The following is a 25,139-nucleotide window of genomic DNA, read 5'->3' as shown; positions in this document are numbered from 1 at the left end:
TAGAGAACAGGCTACGTGATAATTTGTTGCGTGAAAACGATGGCTTTGACTCAGGAAACTGTTTTAAAGTTCTTGGTGGAACAGGGCGGCAAGGCAAAGAATTCTGAATTGTTGAATGCGTTTAAATGCATCATAAACAGCTGTGATGTTACGGAAGAAAAACACAACAGAGAACTTTTCAAGATGTTCATTAACAATATTGCGGTCGTGAAAGAAATCGAGGGCATGAAGTACATTGTGATGAAGAAAAGGTACCAGTACTTACTGAAAGGAGATATTACGCTTAAACAGCAGAATTCAAAACTTTTGGAAAGTTTGGACTGCTCAAAATCTCTCTCGCCATCGGAGTTCCGCGGCTGTTCTCATGATGAAGTGGGTAAAATCCTCCATTCCGAACTTGACAACGGTAATATTCCAATTGTTTCAAGTACAAGTGACGACCGTTTGAACAGTAACTATTTGAACAATAACTCGTTCAATTCGCCCACCGAATTACCAGAACAGTTATGTCGCTCCTTTGAGCGCAAGGCTGGTTCTGTTTTTGCCATTGTGGCAGTCAAGACCCATGCAAATGAACATGGAGCTGAACTGCAGGACAGGCAGGATGTATCAAACTTCAAAATACTGAATCAAGGGACAAGTGAATCCTTTTCGAAGCCCCACATGATGCTCTTAAAGATGTCACAAACCCAGTTAAACACAATGGCAGACTGCAGGGACATGTATATGGTTTCAGAGGCAGACCCTTGCATATCTCCCAGAACAAAAAGGAGGCAAGTAGAGGAATGTGCAGCGCCAGGATCCCCCGATATGAGGAGAGGACACAGAATCACAAAACCAGGTGATCAGCAGCCCAAATACTCTGAAACCATCCCACTGGAACATACAGAGCACGAGTGGCTGGTACATTCTGCAGCAGGGCACTGGACTCAAGTCTATGGTCTCCTACTGGAGAACAGTCAGCTGGCTGAGAAGAAAGACTTCATGTCTGGATTTACAGCACTTCACTGGGCTGCTAAGAGTGGTAAGAGTGAGATGGTTCGTAAAATAATCGAGACGTCCAAGAGAGCGGGTGTACACATTGATGTAAACGGAAAAACCCATGGCGGTTACACACCTTTACACATTGCTGCCATACATGGCCAGGAATGTGTGATGACTTTGCTTGTGAGTAATTATGGGGCCGACACAAATATTCGGGATAATAGTGGTAAGAAGCCATATCACTACATGCTCAAAGGTATGTCCCCTGAACTAAGAATGATGGTTGGTGAGCCGCAGGTATTGCATGAGACGAATGCGGAAAGGCACGACGACGTTCATTTCCATGATCTTCACAAGGGCTTTCACAGTTTCAGTCGGCTGTTTCATCCTCATGTGGGTCACAAAAAGAAGCCCAAACGAACATCGTTTAGTTCCATCAGTGAAGATGTGGAGGTTGAGAATGAGGACAATGCAGTCAAACCTAGACCCCTTTTAGACATTTTCCATTGAATATGCACTCTCTTCACAGCTAGAATTTGTTTGGGGAATCTGTATTTGACTATTGTATTTATTTGTTCCTGTTAAAAAAATAACTTTGTGTGTACCTATGAAGTAAAACAGGTTTCCTTTTCAGAAACCGTATGCTGCTCAAGGCTTTACTTGAGGTAACGTTTACAGGCTTGTACATTTTATTTTATTATTTACAATGATTCACTACACCATATACTTACGTATAATTGCAGGTACTATTTTGTGCCAAGGTATATTTTTAAAACACAATTCATGCTCATCATGGTGTAGTACAAATAGTTATTTGTGAAGCAACGTGAGTGATTCATGTTTAGGCGTGACCTAGAGAGGAGCACCTTCGACGGATTCATTATTATCCTATTGTTTGAAAAACAAAAGGTGCAGAATGCTGGTTGCTGTGACAACAGAATGCATTTCTACAAAACATCAACATGGAGTGTTTACCATTGAAGGAACAATGCTTGTATCATATGCATATTAGTACTAGTATTGTAATATATTGATAAAACTATACTATTTAACTTACAAAAGTATTTGCAAGAACGTGAATAATTTACCTCACCGGGGGAAAGTATGTCAGCTGTGGCATGTGTGGCACTGACTGAACTTATCCAGCTAACTCAGTAGCCCTGCTTCCTGATACACCCCTCTGGGTTATTACACTGGTGCTTCATTGTGAATGAAGTGTTTCTGTACATATTTGTGACAGATTTTCTTTATAGATAATATAAAGAGAACATGCTATTCAAATGGACGATTTAAAAATAAAAACTCTAAATGCATTGAAAATGCTGTCTTTCCCTTTCACATATACTCTTAGTTGACTTTTCACGTTCCAATGATAAACACAATAGATAGCTGAATTATTAACATGAAAGTTTTAAAAACCTTTAAAACCTGCTCTTTACAGCAGCAAAACTGACAGATGGGAAGTGTGTGAGCGGGTGTCTTATTAATACCTAGGAATCTGGCTGGATGAAAAGCTTACTTTTAAAATACACTTTGACAATATTGTGAAAAAACTAAAGATTAAATTGGGTTTTTATTTTAGAAATAAGACAACTTTGCCACTCTGAAAAAAAACTGGTCTCCCAGTGATTGATTATGGTGATGTTCTTCATCTGAAGATGCTTTATCTCAAATGCTAAATCCCTTGCACATAAATGTTATCTGTAGGAAAAGGCAGGTCTGACTTCATTATCCCACCGCAGATGGCTTCATTGGCTGGTCTCCAGCTATTTTACTTGTGATTGTTTAAATGTCTAATTTGTATTGTGCTTTTGCTTTTGTCTTGTTTTGAATGTTATGTTGTAATCTCTGCTTGCTCCTCCTTTGACCAGGGCTCCCTTGTAAAAGAGAACCATCTCAATTGGGACTCACCTGATTAAATAAAGGAGAAATAAATAAAACATGTTCTATTTATGTCTTTTATGACAGTTGACTTACCTGGAGAACTTGTCCTGGCAGGTTTGGGTCTGACCTTGTATCATATAGACATGAGTCATCACAAGCCTGACATTTCTGACATTACTCTGCATGACTCCCCAGTTTAATAACAGATTACACGCAGACAGCCCTTCACACACTTAACGCGTTTACATCACGAGTAAGAGCCATTTGTGTCGGTGTGGGGGTATTTCATAAAGATGCATCAATGAGCTTACAAATTAATGTAAATATTGTGGAACAGAGGTTTTCCAGTTTTGGGAAACACATCTTGCAGCAAACCAGGCTCATTAAACCTGCTAAATTGCAGGTTACCTAATGCCCATTCTGGCAGTCTGTTTAAATCAGCAACATCCTGATCAATGAAACCAAATAGTCTTCAATATGAAAAACCTATATGACCACATAATCGACAGTAGGGCAGGGTCGTGGAGGGCCGGTCTGTGAGCCGGTTTTTGTTTCAACCAATTACTTAATTTTTTCACAGCTCTAAAAATGATGCTGGTTCACTCCTCTACTTGAGCAGAGTAAAATCTACATTACATTAGATTACATTATTGGCATTTGTAGACGCTCTTATCCAGAGCAACCTACAACGTACTGTAGGATACACTTGCTGTCTGCAGCTGGTGCATATACAAATGTCTGAGAGACATTATTTAGCTAATTAAATAATTAAGAGGAGAAGTTGGCATCAAGTGGATCAGCCCTTGCTGTGCACCCCTGCAGTAGGCCTACAATGACATGAGTATGATGCTCTGAAGCTCAGCAAGTGGACTTATGGGTGCCTGATTTACTAGTGGGGTCACTAGGGCATGATAAACTGCCGTCGTCCCGGCTGACTGGATCCATGCCTTCTCAGCAATGCCAAATGTGCTTTGCCCAGAGGCACTGCGGCCACATTTTCATTCATACTGTGATAGGCAGCCAACACTTTCTAAAATACGGCGTATCCACTTATTTGTTATAAGCCTAATGGAGACTGTTCTGTTCCTGACCATGTCTTTGTCCCTTTCAGAAATTTGGTTGAGTGATTGGAATCCTTTAAAGTCTTGGAATTAGCTTGAAGGAACATTCTGACAGATGATATCAGTTAATTGGAGGTACCATACACTAAAGGGAACGTGGGTTGCCCTTTCCATTTACATGGTGCAAGTGGGGAGACCACCTGGGGCCATATGCATCATTAAAAAAAGAGTCAGAAGTGTAACTTAAGTGTAGCAATTTGTAACTTTTACTCCTATACTGAAAACATTCAAGTTTGAAGGTTAAGGTGTAGACTGCCGTAAAGTTGGTTTGGGATATTCTGATTCCTGCTTCAATAGCTCAGGAATGAAGCATTTGTCAAATACTGGAACAAATGCCAAATTCTGAATGAAGATACAAAAGTCAACAAGCTTAGAATTTCCTTAGAATTTCTGAAAAGCAAATGTTCAGCTTCTCGTCCTTGACACGTAAGGCACCGTCTACAAAGTTCACCACCAGAAATCTTTTTTTTTTTTTTTTTCTTGATAAACAAAAGATTTACAGATCTAATCCTGACTCGACAAGACAATGATCCATCAGCAGCCCCTACCACAGCTTTTATATGTGGAAGCAAGTGCAATTACTCACTTTATACAAACAAGTGTTAAAAATACTGGGCAAAAAGCCAACAATCTTTCACCAATGTAACATAATCAGGAAATCGTGAACTGAGAATTAGAATGTTCTAATATTAGTTTTTTTAACAAAACTGGGTGTCAAATATGTTGTTTATTGGGCACTAAATATAGGTCTTAAGTTTTATGCATAAATACTGCTTACAGGTATGAAAAAATGCTTGGAGCCCATTCATATTGGAATCTTTGAAGCTCAATAGCTGAAAACTCCTCAGAACACAGATAGAACCTTCTAATCCTCAACTCACAAAATAAATGTTATTCTTATTTGAGTTTCCCATCTTGTGAAGATGGTTGCTTAATTTACAAAATAATTAATAATATGGCTCCATCATCATTGAAGGAATCATATTTCAGAACGCCAGAACAATGTGAGCTGTTGTAAGAGGTGACTGATCAGATCCACAACGTTTGGTAAAGCAACTTTCTCAGTTGGAGAGTGCACAACCTTCATGAGTTTTAAAGCTCAAATTAAAACCTGGTTAAAAGCAAGAAAAATATGTAACCACTAATGTCTCCACTTCTGTGCACAGAAATATGCATTTAGAGCACTACAGCCATGCAATTTGCTGTTCCCCATGACATCATACTGTGTTGTATTGTATTATGTCTGTAGATTTTTTGTAGTACACATTGTATAGTTGTGTATCGTATTACGTGAACATAGCACTTTTATTGCCTTCCCAGGGACAGTGGATTAAAATGAGCTTTACAGCTAAATCCAGGACAAGAATTGTGTGCATGGTCTCTGGGAAGGAAATTAAATACATAAATAAACTACCTTGGTTAATGTTGGTCAATAAAAATTAAAAAAAGATCCTGTAGCTTAATTAACATGAGAAGTAAAACACCAAAGCCACCTTCACATATTAGAAGGCCCCTACTGGCCATAGTTCAGATTTGGAAATGACCGGAATCCGGAATCGGGTCGCGGTGGCAGTAGGCAAAGCCGAGTCTTCCAGGCGTCCCTCTCCCCAGCAACGCATTCTAGCTCCCGAGGATCCCGAGGCGTTCCCTGGCCAGGAGACATATAATCTCTCCAGCGGGCTCTGGGTCTCCCTTGGGGTCTCCGCCCAGTTGGACGAGCCAGGGAAACCTCCAAAGGGAGGCGCCCGGGAGGCATCCTGATCAGATGCCCGAACCACCTCAATTGGCTCCTTTCGATGCGAAGGAGCAGCGGCTCTACTCCAAGCTCCCTCCGGATGTCCGAGCTCCTCACCCTATCTCTAAGGCTGAGCCCGGCCACCCTACGGAGGAAGCTCATTTCGGCCGCTTGTATACGCAATCTCGTTCTTTCGGTCACTACCCAAAGCTCGTGACCATAGGTGAGGGTTGGGACGTAGATCGACCAGTGAATCGAGAGCTTTGCCTTCCGGCTCAGCTCCCTCTTCACCACGACGGTCCGGTGCAATGCCTGCATTACTGCTGACGCTGCACCGATCCGCCTGTCGATATCACGCTCCCTTCTACCCTCACTCGTGAACAAGACCCCGAGATACTTGAACTCCTTCACTTGGGGCAAAGACTCGTTCCCAACCCGGAGGGAGCAATCCACCGTTTTTCGGCAGAGAACCATGGCCTCGGACTTGGAGGTGCTGACTCTCATCCCGACCGCTTCACACTCGGCTGCAAACCGCTCCAGTGCGTGTTGAAGGTCACGGTCCGATGAAGCCAGCAGAACCACATCATCCGCAAAAAGCAGAGATGCGATTCTGAGGTCACCAAACCGGACACTCTCCTCACCTCGGCTGCGCCTTGAGATCCTGTCCATGAATACCACAAACAGGACCGGTGACAAGGGGCAACCTTGGCGGAGTCCAACACCCACAGGAAACGTGCTTGACTTTGTGCCGAGAATGCGGACACAGCTCTCACTTTGGTTATACAGGGACCGGATGGCTCGTAACAACGGCCCCGGTACCCCATACTCCCGCAGTACACCCCACAGGGTTCCCCGGGGGACACGGTCGAAAGCTTTCTCCAAGTCCACAAAGCACATGTGGACTGGATGGGCAAACTCCCATGACCCCGCCAGCAACCCTGCCAAGGTAAAGAGCTGGTCCACTGTTCAACGGCCAGGACGGAAGCCACATTGCTCCTCCTGAATCCGAGTTTCGACCGTCGGTCGGAGCCTCCTTTCCAGCACCCTAGAGTAAGCTTTCCCAGGGAGGCTGAGGATTGTGATACCCCGATAATTGGAGCACACCCTCCGATCCCCCTTCTTGAAAGTGGGGACCACCACCCCGGTCTGCCACTCTACAGGTACTGTCCCCGACCTCCACGCGACACTGAAGAGGCGTGGCAGCCAAGACAGCCCAACAATGTCCAGAGCCTTCAGCATCTCAGGGCGAATCTCATCTACACCCGGCGACTTGCCACTGAGGAGCTTTTTGACTACCTCAGCCACTTCCGCCAGGGATATAGGTGCAGATTCCCCCAAGTCTTCGGGCTCTGCCTCTTCGACAGAGGACGTGTTGTTCGGGTTCAGGAGCTCCTGGAAGCGCTCTTTCCACCGCCCGACAATATCCCCAGTCCAGGTCAGCAGTTCTCCTCCCCTGCTTTCCCTTTCTGAGTTGTCGGATGGTTTGCCAGAACTTCCTCGAGGCCAACCGAAAGTCCTTCTCCATAGCCTCCCCAAACTCCTCCTATACCCGGGTTTTTGCTTCAGCGACTGCCGAAGCCGCAGCCCGCCAAGCCCGAAAGGCCTCCTTCTTCAGCTTGACGGCCTCCCTCACCACTGGTGTCCACCAGCGGGTTCTTGGGTTGCCACCCCGACAGGCACCGATGACCTTCTGGCCACAGCTCCTGCTTGCAGCCTCTGCAATGGAGGCTTTGAACATGGCCCACTCGGACTCCATGTCCCCAGCTTCCCCCGGGATGCGTGAGAAGTTCCTCCGGAGGTGGGAGTTGAAGACCTCGCGAACAGGGGCCTCCGCCAGACGTTCCCAGTTCACCCTCACTACACGTTTGGGTTTACCGGGTCTGTCCGGCAGCCTCCCCGGCCACTTGATCCAACTCACCACCACGTGGTGATCAGTTGACAGCTCTGCTCCTCTCTTCACCCGAGTGTCCAAGACATACGGCCGCAGGTCTGATGATACGGCCACAAAGTCGATCATCGATCTTTGGCCTAAGGTGCTCTGGTACCAAGTACACTTACAGCTACCCTATGCTCGAACATGGTGTTTGTTATCGACAATCCATGACCAGCACAGAAGTCCAATAACAAAACACCACTTGGGTTCAGATCAGGCAGGCCATTCCTCCCAATCACCCCCCTCCAGGTTTCTCCGTCATTGCCCACGTGAGCATTAAAGTCGCCCAGCAGAACTATGGAGTCTCCGGGTGGCACCCAGGATGCCGCCCAGTGACTCCAAGAAGGCCGGATACTCTGAACTGCCTTTTGGTGCATAAGCACAAATGACAGTCAGAGCTTTCCCCCCAGCGACACGTAGTCGCAGAGAGGCGACCCTCTCTTTTCCGCCGGGTGGAACTCCAACACAGTGGCGCTCAGCCGGTGGCTTGTGAGTATCCCCACACCCGCCCGGCGCCTCTCACCTTGAGCAACTCCAGAAAAGAACAAAAGAACAGAGTCCAGCCCCTCTCCAGGAGTTTGGTTCCGGAACGAGTACTGTGCGTGGAGGTGAGCCCAACTATATCTAGTTGGTACCGCTCCGCCTCCCGCACTAGTTCCGGTTCCTTCCCCACCAGAGAGGTGACGTTCCACGTCCCCAGAACCAGTCTGCGAACCAGGCCGGCCACCAGACGCTCGCCGAAGAGCTCCCCTCCCGGGTCTGGCTCCAGCAGGGGGCCCCGGTTTCCCTTTTCCGGGCGAGGTAACTGGGCCATTGTGTGGCCGTATCATGGAGTCTTTGAATCGCTCTTAGTCCAGCCCCTCCCCCGGGACCAATTTGCCTTGGGAGACCCTATTGGGGAGCTCCCAGGATCACCGGGACACACAAACCCCTCCACCACGTTAAGGTGGTGATTCCTCGGAGGGGCTTTCTGGAAATGAATACTCCTGAATATTTTATCCGTTGAACATTCAATAGATTTTCAGCTGTAAAATTAAATGCCTTAATATCATTTCAGCCTAATATCAGATTAGAGGGTCCTCTTCTGCCACCAATTCAGCTCTTAGATATGGTTATTTTTGCTAGGTTTGATCGTGGTTTAATCAGAACAGAGTCAGTAGCTTCAAACCTGTCAGTCGGAGAGCACTAAAGCCAACAAAACATAATAGAAGGGTACCTCTAAGCCAGACTACAACTTTTAGAATTTAAAGTGACTGTAAAGTGGCTGGAATAAAAAAAAAGTGTTTCGGTATTTTTAGTTGGCTAGGTAAGCAGTATTTGGATAGTTAAGTTTGGTCACTTTTGCTTTGTTGTTTGTTTATTTGTTGTTTTAAAAAAAAAAAATTAAAAAATAAAAATAAAAATAGGCCCTGGTCCTTATCTTTGTTGTACGGGTAGCAATCGAAATTGTACTTCCCTCTAGGGTCTTTCAGCGCACTTAGCCCTGGTTATGGGTATGCACTTTGTTGTACGTCGCTCTGGATAAGAGCGTCTGCCAAATGCCAATAATGTAATGTAATTTGCTATACTGTATAAGTAGGCAAGATCTGAATATATACGAGTTTGTTCGGATCACTTTGTCACTGGTAAGCTTACTTTTATTGTGTTCTATCATACAACTCCTCACATTCAAGCTAACCAGTGACCTGAAAAATCCCAAGGACAAGTTTTATCAAATATAAAGTCCAAACTGGCGAGCTACGAGGTAATTTACAACGAAATCAGTGAATAAATGTTGTGGCACCATGATTACTTCTATATCCTAGCTAACTGGTTATATCCTAACTCTTTTGGACAAAGTCATTACGAAGACAAGTGGATAATCAACTATGAAAACTTCCACTTGACATGATATGCTAGCTAGATCGCTACTTAAATATCATATCCACAAATGAAACCTGTACTTGATTACCGAGTTGCAAAATGCCATGGCCTTACTGAAAAATAATGCTATGTTTTACCGTTAGTGAGTGACTGCGTGATTATACCTGTTAAATGGAGGTGTAGGCTATAAGACTGTCAGATAGTTACATTCTTAGCTTATTTTCGTTGTGTCACCGCTCTTATATTAGTAATGCATAAATCAAGAATATTAGAAGGATTTAAATTTATAGCTAACTAGGCTACGTTTGAACTAGAGTACAGCTGGTGCAACCCAGTCCTCCAGCGGGTGCGCAAAGGGTTGCTGCAATAGTGAACTTCCCCCCCTTAGATCTTTGTTTTCTTCAGTTACAGGTCAACCATCCTAACTTTTTATGAAAACTGATATTGACTGGGTACCATTGTAGTTTTTTTTTTAATGAATGCCATTTCATGTACGTCTAGTTTAACCCCTGTGATTTACTGCAAAAATGAATGGGTTGCTATGGCCCCTTGTCGTCCAACATGTAATCATCAAGGTAATTGTCACGTGATTGAGAATGATCTATACGTCAAGGAATTCTTGATGTCATCAAGGACCCTGACCCAATAGTTCAGAGTCTGGTAATAACCGTACAACAGTTCAAGCTCATTGGTTGAAAATTGGTTCCAATTGCCACATCCAATGGCGTGGGGCTTATTCGGATTGTTACATTTATATTACATTTTAGTCATTTGGCAGACGCTTTTAATTCAAAGCGACTTACAAGTGCATAGGTTCTTCCACAAGTTAAAGCATCACATCCATAACTAGTAAAATACACATGAAGTGTTGTTCAAACAATAATACAGTCATCGCAAGTGCCATTTCATTTAATTTTTTTGGGTTAGACAAGAGGGATATTGGAAAGGGGGGGTGTGGGGGGGAAATCAGGAGGGAGGTACAGTTTGAAAAGGTGTGTTTTTAGTCTGCGTCGAAATAGGGGGAGGGATTCTGCTGTCCTGACAGTGGTAGGCAAGTCATTCCAACACTGAGGAACCAGAACGGAAAACAGGCGTGAACGTGCAGCTCGACTGCCAGGTGCTCGTAGTGAGGGAACCATAAGGCGACCAGAGCTGGCAGACGGGAGTGGTATAGCTGGGGAGTAGGGTAGGATTGTATGTAAGGTGGGGCAGTCCCCTTAGCAGCCTGAAATGCCAACACTAGGGCCTTGAAGCGGATGCGTGGAGGCCAATGAAGCCTGTGGAGGCCAATGAGGAGTGGGGTGACATGAGCCGACCTGGGCTGACTGGTGATCAGGCGGGCTGCAGCATTCTGGACCAGCTGGAGGGGCTTGATGGCACAAGCTGGGAGACCAGCTAGGAGGGAGTTGCAGTAATCCAGGCGGGAAATGACGAGTGCCTGGACTAGGAGCTGGGTGGCTTTCTCTGTCAGGAGATGACGGCTATAGCATATATTGTAGAGGAAGGTTCTGGCAGTGGAGGATACATGTGGAGTGAGGGTGAGGCAGTTATCAAGAGTCACCCCAAGATTCTTAGCCGTATAGGAGGAGGATACTACAAAGTCCTCAACAATCAGTGAGAGGTCGATTGTTGGAGAGGACTTAGCAGGGATGTAGAGAAGCTCAGTCTTGGCAAGGTTAAGCTTCAGGTGGTGGGAAGTCATCCATGCAGAGATATCAGCCAAGCAGGCAGAGATCTGTGTGTTGACCTGGGTATTGGGGGGGAAGGAAAAAAAGAGTTGCGTGCCATCGGCGTAAGAATGGTAAGAAAAGCCATGGGAAAAGATAACAGAACCAAGATACATGGTGTATAGAACGAAGAGAGGACCAAGAACTGAGCCCTGCGGGACTCCAGTTTGTAGAGGGTGAGGGTCAGAGACTGAGCCCCTCCAAGTCACCTGGTAGGAACGACCAGAGAGGTAGGAGGAAAACCATGCCAGTGCAGATCCTGTGACACCCATCTCAGTCAGCGATGAGAGCAGAATCTCATGGTTGACTGTATCGAAGGCGACCGACAGGTCGAGTGCCTCAGTGACCGCGAGCAGGGGGTCTCAGTGGAGTGGCCACTCTTGAAGCCGGAATGGTTGGGATCATGGAGAGATTGTGCCGGAGAAGATAAGTGGACAGTTGGGAGCAGACCACCCATTCCAGAGTTTTAGATAGAAAGGGAAGAAGAGAGACAGGCCGGTAGTTGTTGAGAGCAGAGGGGTCAAGAGTAGGTTTTTTGAGCAGGGGAGTGACTCTGGCCCTCATCAGGGAAGAGGGCATGGTGCCGGATTGTTCGTGTAGCTGCCCAAATTGCACTCCAGACAAGCAACCACTGAAACTCTGTGTACTATTGCTTTTTATCCAAGCAAAGACAACATATCTAGTTATAAAACAATACCAGTTTGTTATCAGTAGCAACAAGCTAATTAGCCAGCTTGAAGAATTTACAAATATCCACTTATGATAAAATATAGGCAATACAAACATAGTAGCAATTGCACAAGCATTGTGCCTCAGGTGGATATTTGTACATTCAGGAAGCTAACAAGTGATCACTAATTTGCTTGTTATAGTGAACTGGTATTGTTTTCTAACTAGATAAGCAATAGTATACAGAATTTCAGAGTTTTAGTGATCGCTTGTCTGGAGTGCAATTTGGGCAGCTACACGTTCCTTTTGTTTCTTTATGTGTTCAATCATCCGTAAACCTTTATTTCTCTCAAACTGTAAGTTGCAGTTGCATCGTTTGTAGTACACTATCATATCTTAGTTATATGGCCAGCTAATTACGTAGCCAAATAACTTGCTTGCTCACAATATAGTTAGCTAAAGTGAAACTATAAATAGTGTTGTGTAGCACACCAAATTCAAGATCTGTCACCTGTTCGGCGAACATTTCCTTACTAGAACACTACGAAAAGACGGCAGGCTCTGTTGCGTTTGTCACTGTCAGCTTTCCAAAACACATTATATTCATAGACTGTGGGAAGCATGAACAGTGTTGTGGTGCCTTTTTTCCACTAGCTGTGTGTAGTTGAAGACCTCCAGGGAACTTAAGTATTGTTTCTGTTTTTTTTGCGTGTGAGCAGTAGGTAATAAAGAAACCTTGTTAGTCTATCAGCTGTTGCAGATTTGTTGTCAAATTGCTGGGTTAGTTAGACCAGGTGTGTTGCATTTTTGTTATTAGTTAGCAAATCTAGTGTGTTTTTCACCAGCCGCCGGCAGTTTTGCTCGGTTCTGTTATTCTTATTGATTAGGTGATCAGAATCAGTTAGATACTTTGGACGCTGCAATTGTTAGGATAATTATTAGATCGCTAGTTTGCATTAGTAATTAGCAGTTTATATAGACGTGCTCAGAGCGCTCCCTCCCATTTTGGAATGGTATGGTGTGTCAGCACCCCATTACAGTCTGCTATCTCCCCTTCAGAACGCTACCCCTCAATGACCCCCTGTGACAACTTCACAGTTGCAGGGGGGCTATGGAACTGCCAATCTGCCACACGGAAGGCTGACTTCATTACTGGTTATGCCTCCCTCCTGTCCCTACAGTTCCTTGCCCTCACTGAGACCTGGATTACACCAGAGAACACCGCCACCCCCGCTGCCCTCTCACCCTCCTTCTCACACACCCCCCGGCCCTCTGGCCGTGGAGGTGGCACTGGCTTGCTGATCTCCTGGAAATTCTCTGCGTTTTCCCTCACTGACCTATCCCTATCCACCTTTGAATGCCACGCTGTCTCAATTACTCACCCTGTTAAACTTTAAATTGTCGTCGTTTATCGTCCTCCAGGTTCCCTGGGAAGTTTCCTTGATGAGCTTGACACTCTAATCAGCTCATTCCCTGAGGATGGCACCCCACTGATCCTCCTGGGAGATTTCAACATCCACCTGGAAGCCTCCCAGTCTGCTGCCTTCTTACCACTACTTCACTCCTTTGACCTCTCTCTGCAGCACTCTCCCCCAACTCACAAGGCCGGAAACCTTCTCGACCTGATCTTTCTGAGGAACTGCTCCTCTTCTAACCCCACTGTTACCCCTTTACCCCAGTCCGATCACCACTTCATTTCCTTCTCCATCCCCCTAGCTCCCTCCCCTTCTCTCACCCCCACTGTTTCTATCCGATGTAACCTCCGCTCTCTATCACCCTCCTCCCTTGCCCCCAGAGTCACCGCTTCCCTCCCTCCTCTTAAATCCTTCTCCAAACTACCCACTGATTCCGCATCTTGCACGCTGCTTTCCTCTCTCTCCTCAGCCCTTGACTCTCTCTGTCCTCTTGTCTCCCGGCCTGCTCGATCCTCCCCTCCCAGCCCATGGGTTTCTGACCTTCTACGTTCCTCCAGGCCCAGCCTATGTGCAGCTGAGAGGAAGTGGAGGAAATCAAAAGACCCATCGGACCCGTCTTCCTACCAGTCTCTCCTGGCGGAATTCTCCTCTGCTATCACCACTGCCAAAAGAAATTACTTCCAAACAAAAATCCAGAATTCCACTTCTAACCCTCGTCAACTGTTCTCTATTTTCTCCTACCGGGCGTGCAGGTTCTTCCTGTACAACATCCAGAGAATCCGACCCTCTCTCACCACCTACTCCACTCAGCTCCTTGTTCAAGCAGTGGTCCTGTCCCGCCTGGACTATTGCAATTCTCTGCTGGCTGGCCTTCCAGCATCTGCCGTCAGACCCCTACAACTGATCCAGAATGCTGTAGCCCATCTGGTATTCAATGTTCCCAGACATTCACGTCACCCCCCTGCTCCGCAACCTCCACTGGCTGCCTGTTATGGCTCGCATCAAATTTAAAACTTTGGTGCTGGCATACCAGGCAGTTAAACGATCAGCCCCTGTATATATTCAATCCCTTATCAAGACTTATACACCAACAAGACCCCTCCGTTTTGCCACTTCGTGCCGTCTGGCGCCTCCTCCTCACCACACCTGCACCTCACGCTCACGACTGCCATCTGTCCTGGTCCCACGGTGGTGGAATGACCTCCCGGTGGATGTCAGAACGGCAGAGTCTCTGACCTCCTTCAAGCGCAGACTGAAGACCCATCTCTTCAGGCTACACCTTTCCCTCCCCAACTCACCATCATGATTAGCCTTAGACTGTAATGGCACTTATGTATAGATTATATAGATATTTTTACTTGTATAGGTATTGTTGTTTTTTATTGGCTGTTGTTTTGTTGTATTCTAGCTGCCAACTGTGGTATGCTAGTTTGAAAGTTGATTGTACTCTTCAAGGGTTCTGTATGTTTACACTAGGACTCGGAACTGTACTGTCCTCTCAGGTCCTCTTTGCACTTGTTCTTGTGTTTGATTTGCACTTTGTTGTACGTTGCTCTGGATAAGAGCGTCTGCTAAATGCCATGTAATGTAATGTAATGTAATGGTTTGAGGTTGTCTGTTGTTGCAATTCCTCTCTTGACCATTAAGGGTCCGAAATTACCTATTGTACCTTTAAGTACAGTTGGCTTTATCACTGTCCTTCTTATGGTTGAGCTCCTCTAGATTTTTTTTTCATAAAATAAATAAATGATAATAATTAATTAAACAGTAGCACAATTTTGAATTTTGAAAGTTGTAGTATGGCCAGTATGGGCTTTCTATTAAATAGAGAGCCCCTACTGGTACTCTCTATTTCATAGGCTGAGAAGCTATTACTTTTTTCTTTAAAAAACTTCAACAAAATTAAACTGGTCACATTTTGAATTCTGAAACTTGTTGTATAACCAGTAGGGGGCCCTCTCTTAAGACTTTGTGCTGTCCGTCTGATGGTTGCACCCAAATACATTCAGCTTTAAATGACCATAAGCTACACTCACCATGCACTTTATTTGCACCATTTTTACTTTATTATAACTACTTATTCATGCAATTATCTAAACAGCCAATTGTGTGGCAGCAATGCAATGCATACAATCATGTAGATATGAGTGAGGAGCTTCAGTTAATGTTCACATCAACCATCAGAATGGGGAAAAAATGTGATCCAAGTGACTTTGAATGTGGGATGATTGTTAGTGACAGACAGGGTGGTTTGAGCATCTCAGAAACTCTTCCAGGAATTTCATGCACACTAGTCTCTAGAGTTTGCAAATAATGACAGGAAAGTGACAGTAATGCAATTAACCACACACTACAACAGTGGTGTGCAGAAGCGCATCTCGGAACACACAACACATCATAACTAAGTGGATAGGCTACAGCAGTAGAAGTCTAAGAAATAAATCTAGTAAATACCTAAAAGTGCTCACTAAGTGTACATTATAATGTGACATGGAAACTTCACACTGAATGGCCCCAGCTGGGATTCAACTGTAAGGTGCCAAAGCTGTTCACTGCATCACCCGTGTCTTAAGTCTTGCAAATAAAAACAGAACAAAAATAAATAGAAGCTACAAAAAATTCAAACAAAATTAAACCCAGTTTAAATTTCCCAATCTAAAAAATATATATATAATAAATCTAAAAGCTATAGTATTGGTCTCCATATGTTCCTTGGACTGTGGAATACGTTTTACATCTATTATTCATGTTGATTGGAAGCTTTTAATACTTTGAAATCTCCTACATTTCTTGTACTTTTTAGACGGTCCCTAAAATGTCACGATTGCCTTAGAGATCGATGTGACTCAAAACCTAATTCTTACGAAAAAGAGCTTGTAGTGGACTGTCTGTTGCCAGGGTTTAAGATTTCGTGCTGTCTTATTTGGACGTTTCGTTCGTGAGCTAGTGAATTCCGAATTCCGAATATCCGGCAAATATCCCAATATGAAACTAACTTTACGACAATTAGGCCTAGGTGAAGGTGGCATTTAAATTATTTTGCGAGCTCATTCTTTTTTCGTATCCTAAATCTGGGGATTTGTTTGTTTTAACCCCTTCCAGCAACATCACGGTTTCCTCCAGTCCAATTTGGTTTTCTTCTCGTAGGCTATCAATTTTGCTCAGCCGAACATTAGCCAACAATGTTTTTTATATCAACAGAACATAAAACGCCAACCGCGAACACTATAGTAGCACGTTCCTGTTATTCACAACCACCCATTTTGCTTTTTTACACTCACCCTCAATCCTGTAATTCTAAAGGCAGACTAGGCAATTCACCAAGTGTTCTCATTTAAAAAATGAAGGCCTACAGTTATATGAATGAATAGAAAATAAAATGATGCTAACAGGTTTGCCTCGCTTTGCACAGGGACTATTCAGGACGTTTTGATTAGCCAAACTTCTTTTGATTAGACACACCTGTTTAAAGCAGCGCACGAATAGGTTGCTTGGTCCCGAGGGTTGATCTTCGAGTCTATTCAGTATAATTCTGGAATAATTACGATGGAGAATCTAGTGAAAATATTTATCGTACTTTACTTCCATGGAATTATTTTACCTCTGGTTTTTGGTGACTTTCCTGGCACATCCTCACAAGGCACAGTCGACGGCACGGAAGATACGGTCGACTCCACTGTTTACGGCACCATATTGTCCCCCCTGTTGAAAGCGTTATCGGAGCAAGCTACCTGGGAAGATTTCGCCCCAAAACTAATCCCTGAATCCAAATACGTCCGTTACATGAAAAGACTCTATAGAGTGTCGTCAAAACATAAGAGGAGTCGGGAAGGTACCTCAAGTCAGCTGTACAACACCGTGAGATTGATCACTCCACGAGATGAATGCCTTCAACAAAACAAAGGTATCAATACTTTCTCAAACCTTGTAACACGCTTGGTGAAAAAATGTCATGCATAATTACTTGTTTTTCATTGTTTATAAAATACTACATTTCTTTTTATGAATTCGATTGTATTTAATTGTTTTAAACAAACCGTGGGCTATGCAATGCAATTTATTTAGCAACTAAAGCCATAACATGTCTCATATTTTGTTGTAGACTTTTTTATGCAAGATCTTTCCTACAACCTTGAGCGTGTAAGAATGAAGGAACAGCTTCTGAAGTCTGTCTTCCTCTACTCCTTTGAGAAAGACCAGACCAGTTCGTTCACCTCAGTCTGCTACCTGGACGTTCAAGAGCAGGAAGATGATCAGCAGCAGCAGCAGCTTTGCCCAAGTAGTCACTACTCTGTGAAATTTCCAGTTCACACAGAAAGGAGTCGCCGTAAATGGGTGGAGGTCGACATTACTGCTTTTCTCCACCCCCTTATTAAGTCCCAAAAGAAAGGCATCCACCTGCTCATCAACCTTACCTGTGTGACGGATGGAAGACCTGACAGCAGGAACCTGGGTCCTGTGGAACTTGCTGTCAGATCACCCTCTCTTCTCTTGTACCTCAATGACACCAGTGAGCTGGCTTATCAGAGATGGCCAACTGCAGCTAGGTCAGAAAATCCAATGGCAGATTTGGTGACAGGAGCAGACAAGAGTCATGTGCAGCATGGGCCAGATGAAAGAGCTTCACGGAGGAGACGCAACTTTCCAAGTAGCGAAGCGACTCAGACCAACCTGGAAGACAACCCTGCGGACCACTTCCTGAATTATGAGTTCCCAACAGATGACTGTGACTTGTATGACTTCAGAGTAAGCTTCAGCCAACTCAAACTAGACCACTGGATTATAGCTCCGCACAAATATAACCCTCGCTACTGTAAAGGTATTTGTCCAAGGGCCTTGGGATCCATCTATGGCTCACCCGTACACACTATGGTGCAAAACATCATTTATGAGAAGCTGGACTCCTCAGTACCTAGGCCCTCATGTGTGCCTTCTGAATACAATCCCCTGAGTGTTTTAACCATTGAAAAGGATGGCTCCATCGCTTACAAGGAATATGAGGATATGATAGCCACAAAGTGTACATGTCGCTGAACTGTTACCGTATTCATGCAATTTTACTAAGATGCACATGATTAACTTGCCCGCGCACTTGGACTTTCTTCCTCATCCTTTCATTGTTGGACCCTTACCCAGAATGAGACAAATTATGGAAATTACCATGCATTAGCACTACATGTATCTAGAGCAGAAGAATTTACTTAACCAAATGTTTTGTTTGCCAAAATATTTTGGCCAAACTAGGAAAATATGTAAATGCTGAAATACTTTTTTGTTGTTATTGTAACCATTTAACTAAAAACAGTGGTATCCCTTTGTTCTATTGTTGATTGTTGCCTTTGTAATATAATGTTGCTTAGGGGGGAAACTGAAAAGGGCTGTTTTCCTCGATTCTGGATTATAGATATCCTTTTAAGTTATTTTTGTTAATTTATTATTTGATGTTTTCATTTTGTTTTTTCTTGCTTAATGCATTACTACAATTGGCAACATTTTAAGTAAACCTGTTCTGGACAAAATACAATAAATTGCAGTCATAAACTCTTAGAGAAGACTTTTACTGTTAATTTTATACTTTGGGATTGGAGATAGTTGTCTCATGGACAATTTAATGTGTCAGTCTCTATTTATTATTCTCAGCCATGAAATTACTGTATACTGAATGGAGATGACTGATGTGGTAATCTAAATGTATTGTACAACAGCGATATTTAATATGTATATTGTGTAAATGGTTTGTGAGGTCTGGTTGGGCTGAATTCACTAAATATTTTTGAATATTGAAATATTCATTGGAAAGAATAAAAAAGCAATCACATGTCCATCTATGCTGTTCTAATTTGTATGATCAACAATCAAATCAGCGACTTAACATTTACTATTTAACCCTCTTAATGATAAGAAATTTGAAATTGTTTGGAATTTTTCCTAAGCACTGAGATCTTAATTTAATTAAGCATAATAGAGTGTTAATTTATTTTGCTGCAGTATTTGGTTGGTCCTTGTACAGTACATCATATAACATTTTCATATAACAAAGGTTTATTTCAACTGGCCACCACGGTTAAATGTTTCACTACAGTATTTGCTTATTTGGGTAAGTGTTTTGTGCATGTCGATGTCAACACCACCCCAATCTTGGCTTCTTGACACTGGATACTGGTCTCACCTAGAATTAAAAATATTTATTATAGCATTTCAGGCATTACTTGAGTCCTTCAGTAGCTCTCAAAACTTCTCGCTCCTACAAACAACAGGTCATCAGTGAACTGCATCAGTGCCTACCCAACTGATGCTTAAAGAATAATGCTAACCGAAATTTTGTTGTGCCCAAGACTTTTTTTTATCAGTGGAAAGTGTGACTGTTTAATGCTCATTTTTTAGCATAATTGATAAGAAACAATGATAAAGGGAGTTTTTTAATGAATGTATTGTACAAGGAGCATGAAAAGGGGCAGTAGGTTATGGTACTTGCAGTTGGTTAAGGTTCACACTTGGTTGACTGGTCAGTCTGTTTTGGGTTTTTTTAATCTCTGAAGTTGTACTGAAAGAAATGGCTCATTCTAGAATGTGTATTATGTGAATAATTTTGCAACCTCACATACTAATATAAATATTTCAAATTGTTGTGTACAGCTATTTTATTCGTCTGTTTGTAGACACAAATATGGGGCGAATTTAACAGGCAGTCTAAGCTTTGTTCAGGAAATAGTTTTTGATGGACATAATCTGCATTTGTGAAACTGGCACATTGCTTGTCAAATTGTATTTTAATTTGAGATTTTAGCAAAGCATTCAGGGCCCTGTTGCATGAAGCAAGATTACTGAATCTAGATAACTGTGCTGAGTAAAACCCTGAACAGCTCTTTTTACTTCAGTCCGTGTAGTAAGTACCAGGGAGGGTTCCAGGTTTTACACAGTGCAAATTATCCAGCTAACTCCATAATCCTGCTTTATGAAACAGGGCCCTATTATATCAGAGATACTTTCATTATCTGTGATGTCACCATCTTCCTCCACTCATAGAATGTACATGGGAACTGTAAGAGGGGCCAAGCAGTGAAGCCTAGAAAGTAATTGGAAACTAGCCTCTGCTAGTTTAACATTTAACAACCAAAGAAAACCTCATCTGTCATTTTTTTGTGATCATAAATGTCATTATGTGTAGCATTTTGTGAAATAACAGTTACTTGGTCCAGACATTCCATATTTTCATAATTAGCTTTTCATATGATATGTAAGGATTGTTAATCGAGTTTGAAAATCCCATCAGCACAGTTTTATTTTGTCTTCAAAAGTGATATTCTATGAATGTAGATTACTGTACAATCTACATACAACAAAGTCTCAGGTTCCTAGCAGAGACAACCAAATTTTCTGTGAAAATGTCCTGGTACATTGTGCAATTGATCTCTGAAAGTGCCCTTCGACCAATGGCAACAAAACATCAAAGACCCATCTTCATATTTGACAGTAGGTGTGAGGTGCTTCTCTTGAATGCATTTTTCCTTTGCTGCCAAACATGTCAATAGTGTGTATGGCCAAAATTTTTAATTTTGGTCTCATCTACATTACATTACATTAATGGCATTTGGCAGACGCTCTTATCCAGAGCGACGTACAACAAAGTGCATACCCATAACCAGGGATAAGTGCACTGAAAGACCCTAGAGGGAAGTACAATTTCAACTGCTACCTGTACAACAAAGATAAGGACCAGGGCGTATTATAATTTTTTTTTAAATAAACTAACAAATAGACAAACAACAAAGCAAAAGTGACCAAACTTAACTAGCCAAACACTGCTTACCTAGCCAAACTAAAAATACCGATACACAAAAAAGTAAATCACAGAAAGACAACAATTAAGGTTCACAGGGAGGTAGGGAGGGACAGGGAGAGGTGCTGCTTGAAGAGGTGCGTCTTCAGTTTGCACTTGAAGGTGGGGAGAGATTCTACAGTTCCCCTCAACGGGGAGTTCATTCCACCACCGTGGAGCCAGAACAGACAGTAGTCATGAGCGTGAGGTGGAAGTTCGGAGAGGGGGAGGTGCCAAGCGGCCTGTGGAGGCTGAACGAAGAGGTCTGGCAGGGGTGTAGGGTCTGATGATTTTTTGTAGATAAGCTGGGGAAGACCCTTTAACTGCTTGGAAGGCTAGCACCAATGTTTTGAATTTGATGCGAGCCATGACAGGCAGCCAGTGGAGGGAAGTAAGCAGGGGGGTGACGTGAGTATTTGGGAAGGTTGAAGACCAGACGAGCTACTGCATTCTGGATAAGTTGGAGGGATCTGATGGCGGACGCTGGGAGGCCAGCCAAGAGGGAATTGCAGTAGTCCAGGCGGGACAGAACCATCGCTTGGACCAGGAGCTGGGTCGAGTAGGGGGTGAGAAAGGAGCGGATTCTCCATATGTTGTATAGGAAGAACCTGCATGACCGGGTCACCGCCGCAATGTTCTCGGAGAAGGACAGTCTGCTGTCCATCACCATGCCGAGGTTCCTTGCACTGGGTGATGGCGTAAGTGTGGTATCGCCGAGGGAAATGGAGAGAGTCTAAGCTCCAGATGGGGAGAGGTATTAGCAGGGATGAATATCATTTAATTCTTACCTGGGTTGAGCTTTAGATGGTGGTTGTCCATCCAGCTCTGGATGTCACGTCCATCATCTGAACATAGCACTCTTCCAGTCATAATTCCAATGCGGCAAACTCCATATGCTTAGTTTTGTTCATTGTGCTCAGTAAGGGCTGTCTTCATGCCAGCCTGTGGTTCTTTATATCATCCCTCACCATCTTCCTCACCATCCGTGGCGACAATGTGTCATCTTCCTGGCAAGTTTGCAACCATTCAATATTTTTGTATTTTTTTAATCATTGCCCTTACAGTGCTAAGTGGTATATTTCACAGTTTATGTTCCTTTTGTATCCATTACCAGTCTCTTCTGAATTGACCATTCTTTTGCTTATCCCATGCTGATGGTTGACGAAGGGATTTTTCATGCTTGTTACCTCATTTTTATTCTCTAGCAAAACAGGAGGTGATGGGAATACAGTTCCTTTAGACCAAGATTAACTAAATTAAGTAACATTTTATTGCCTATTTCACTTTATTAATAAGAATTGTTAGGGGTGCCAATAATTTTTACACCTATGGTTTTCAGAAAAAGGTGAGATTACGTAATAAATACATTGAAACATGAGTAAATGTATTGAAGTCAAAATATGTAGTTTTCCCATATGTTTGAAAATCACAGAAATATTATCTGTGTTGTTATGTGCAGCCTTTTTTCCCATTTGTATTAACGGTGCAAATAACCCTGGAACTGACTGTAAGTGTGGATCAGAAAATAAATAGCGGTCCCTGGAGTGTAATTAGTCCAGTGCAAAGAAATGTTTTACTTTGAAAGTACTCAGAGAGTATCTTAACAGAGCTTAATAAACTGCAATATCTCCCGTAACCACTGGTGTTTGTGAGTTTCTGTGGGAATTATCAATCCTTGGTCCCCTGAAATTAAGGGTAAACACCACATAATGACACCACCAAAGATATTACACAAAATATGTTTTATTATATTGGTTTTTCATTACATTAATCTGAAGTTGTGTTTACTATTGCTTAAATAAATACATGCCTCCGCCCCTTTGTTGCTACCGGAGCCGACGTATGCTTTACCCGGAAGTTTAAAGTGACCCCTGTATATCGCCATTAGCGAAACGTACTTGGAGCAGTAAGGTAAAATGAAATCTAAGTAATTTTTAAACGAGCTTTGATGTGTGGCTGTCTGTGTTTAGAAAGCATTACTTTGTTTTTGGGAATTAAATTTCTTTCTATATATGAACGTTTTCTTTCAGTTTGTGTTAGCGCAATAGACATTGTGAAAGCCCTGCCTTGTGAAAGTCAAACAAGGTCTCCTTAATTTCCCAGTTAGCGGAGGTTTAGCATTAGCTAGCTACGACCATATATTTTCTATCAAAATGACTCACCCTGGCTGTGGTCATTTAGAGAGCAAATCAAGTTATAGTTTAGGTGTGAATATTTGCGATTTCAAAACTAGCAAGGCGAATCACTTTATTTCACTGGCAGAGTGACGTGCTGGTTTTGGTTAGCTGTATAGCTGCACGCGAAGACATTACCTAGCAGCTAGTTGGCGAACGTTCGCTATAACTTGCAACTAACTGCTGCGTGACATAGTTAGCTAACTACGACTAACATGCTAGCCATATTTTCCTTTTTATTCGACAAGCAATCGGTGTTCTCGTCTACGAAGTAATAAAAACATTCAAAAGTTTTTGGAACGGTACGTTAACGTGACTGGGAAGATGTTCTGGCTAGATCAGCTATGCTGTTAAAACTGACATCATCTGGACCTGAATGACTTAAACTTGAATCTTAAACTCTTAGTTACATCTCCTGAAATCTTTGTTTCCGCTATTGGTGGAAGCCCTGCTTACACTTAACAGTGCATGGGTATCAGGTCACCAAAGGTGACAGTTAAGAGTACCTTTTAAGCCTAGACATTTGTACATGTATTGCTGCATTTCTGCAGTAAATCTGAAAGATTCACCTCTTTGTAGTTTTCATATTTCAAATGAAGGAATATTATGATATGTGAAATTAATAAAATTTCAGACATTGGACCTTATTCACACAACGTTTCTTTAATTCTTAGTTTTGTGTTTAAATGCCTACAAAAACCAAATGAGATTCATAATAAATTGAGACTAGTCTCGTGTGTTTTAGTTATTTACCCCAGATCACCTCTCCGGAGACCATGGGCCGCCACTTTGGAGATTTGGCCAGGGTCAGGCATGTGATCACCTACAGCCTCTCACCGTTTGAACAGAGGGCCTTTCCCAACTATTTCTCCAAGGGAATTCCCAATGTGTGGAGACGAGTCACAGCATCCATCTTCAAAGTTGCCCCTCGTAAGTTTTGTTTGTCATTTGCGCGCACGTATGTAACATTAATGATAGTCAAAAGTTGGAAAATAACAGGAAATGGGGAAGGGCACATTGCGTAGTGGTCATTTTTAATATTTTATTGTTTTATTATTCTTTTGAAGCAATGTTGGCAATGTACATCACCTACACATGGGGAAACCACGTCCATGAACAAGGCAAGAAGAAGGACCCCAAACTTTATGAGAATGACGAGTAACCTGAGACAGAGAAGTTGGTGGACATCTGTCATCAAATATATCGCTGTCTGTTTTTGAGCTTAAATATTAAATATTTATTTTATTCATTCCAATAAAATTCAAGATGCTATCGCCTAGACATTGGTTCATTGTTATAAGCCCACTGCCAGCCACTATATATGTAAATTGGTACAGTTGCCTAACCTAACCACAGGTATATGTAAACTACACTTGTTTTCTGTTTGTTTTTTTTGCCACTTGGCTGAAATGAGTCATTTTTACTAAAAATACAAAATCTAGTGTTAATGAATGTGCAGTTCTGAATCAAAAAGAGCTATTTTTCTTTGACAAACTGAAAGCAGAGCAAAATGGATGCAATAATGGAGCTTAATATTGACACATTCTCAGTCTGCTCGTGGCTGAAGATAATTATTCAATCTTTGAATAACATTTGATCAAAGAGCTCACAGGGTCGTAGCATTGTTTCCTCTACTACCATGGCCGATTGAAATAAACAGGTGACATTTGGCAACCAAATTGGGAGAAAGTGCAGGGGAAAATCTGCAATAAATAAAGAAATGAAATGAAAATCCTGGTAAAGGTTTAATGAGTTCCATTTAATGTCCTAGATTTGTTCATAAATAAAAAAAAATAAAGATATAACACTGAGTTG

At 42.8% G+C, this 25,139-nt stretch overlaps 3 protein-coding genes across 5 annotated transcripts; all 3 read left to right on the top strand.

Annotated features, from left to right (window-relative positions):
- sowahab (sosondowah ankyrin repeat domain family member Ab) lies at nt 1–2,830 on the top strand. The gene has a single exon (XM_061236466.1). It carries the CDS (start codon nt 40–42, stop codon nt 1,492–1,494), a length of 1,455 nt encoding a protein of 484 aa, XP_061092450.1. The 5' UTR covers nt 1–39; the 3' UTR covers nt 1,495–2,830.
- Nucleotides 2,831–16,796: 13,966 nt separating this feature from the next.
- On the top strand, nt 16,797–19,153 carry gdf9 (growth differentiation factor 9). Of its 2 annotated transcripts, none has more exons than XM_061236193.1 (2): nt 16,797–17,235; nt 17,527–19,153. In XM_061236193.1, exons 1-2 carry the CDS (start codon nt 16,878–16,880, stop codon nt 18,363–18,365), a joined length of 1,197 nt encoding a protein of 398 aa, XP_061092177.1. In that variant the 5' UTR covers nt 16,797–16,877; the 3' UTR covers nt 18,366–19,153. The 2 variants fall into 2 exon arrangements, with proteins under 2 accessions (XP_061092177.1, XP_061092176.1); XM_061236192.1 differs by having other exon boundaries at nt 17,434–19,153.
- A 3,811-nt stretch (nt 19,154–22,964) lies between these two features.
- Nucleotides 22,965–24,603, top strand: LOC133124176 (cytochrome b-c1 complex subunit 8). 2 transcript variants are annotated; one of them, XM_061235136.1, is made up of 3 exons: nt 22,965–23,061; nt 24,083–24,254; nt 24,392–24,603. In XM_061235136.1, the coding sequence occupies exons 2-3, from the start codon at nt 24,101–24,103 to the stop codon at nt 24,484–24,486; spliced, it is 249 nt and encodes an 82-aa protein (XP_061091120.1). In that variant the 5' UTR covers nt 22,965–23,061; nt 24,083–24,100; the 3' UTR covers nt 24,487–24,603. The 2 variants fall into 2 exon arrangements, with proteins under 2 accessions (XP_061091120.1, XP_061091121.1); XM_061235137.1 differs by having other exon boundaries at nt 23,028–23,061; nt 24,070–24,254.
- The last annotated feature ends 536 nt before the right edge of the window (nt 24,604–25,139 follow it).

The sequence above is a fragment of the Conger conger genome, chromosome 3, assembly GCF_963514075.1.
Source record: "Conger conger chromosome 3, fConCon1.1, whole genome shotgun sequence".
In the NCBI taxonomy this organism is placed as follows: Eukaryota; Metazoa; Chordata; class Actinopteri; order Anguilliformes; family Congridae; genus Conger; species Conger conger.
This window is presented reverse-complemented; position numbering and strand designations above follow the sequence as displayed.

Excerpts from the sequence above, each read along its gene's own strand:
- sowahab (XM_061236466.1), top strand. The coding sequence starts at position 40 with ATGGCTTTGACTCAGGAAACTGTTTTAAAGTTCTTGGTGGAACAGGGC.
- gdf9 (XM_061236192.1), top strand. The coding sequence starts at position 16,878 with ATGGAGAATCTAGTGAAAATATTTATCGTACTTTACTTCCATGGAATT. Across the intron at positions 17,236-17,433 it reads ATGCCTTCAACAAAACAAAG|ACTTTTTTATGCAAGATCTT; the intron begins GTATCAATACTT and ends ATTTTGTTGTAG.
- LOC133124176 (XM_061235136.1), top strand. The coding sequence starts at position 24,101 with ATGGGCCGCCACTTTGGAGATTTGGCCAGGGTCAGGCATGTGATCACC. Across the intron at positions 24,255-24,391 it reads CATCTTCAAAGTTGCCCCTC|CAATGTTGGCAATGTACATC; the intron begins GTAAGTTTTGTT and ends ATTCTTTTGAAG.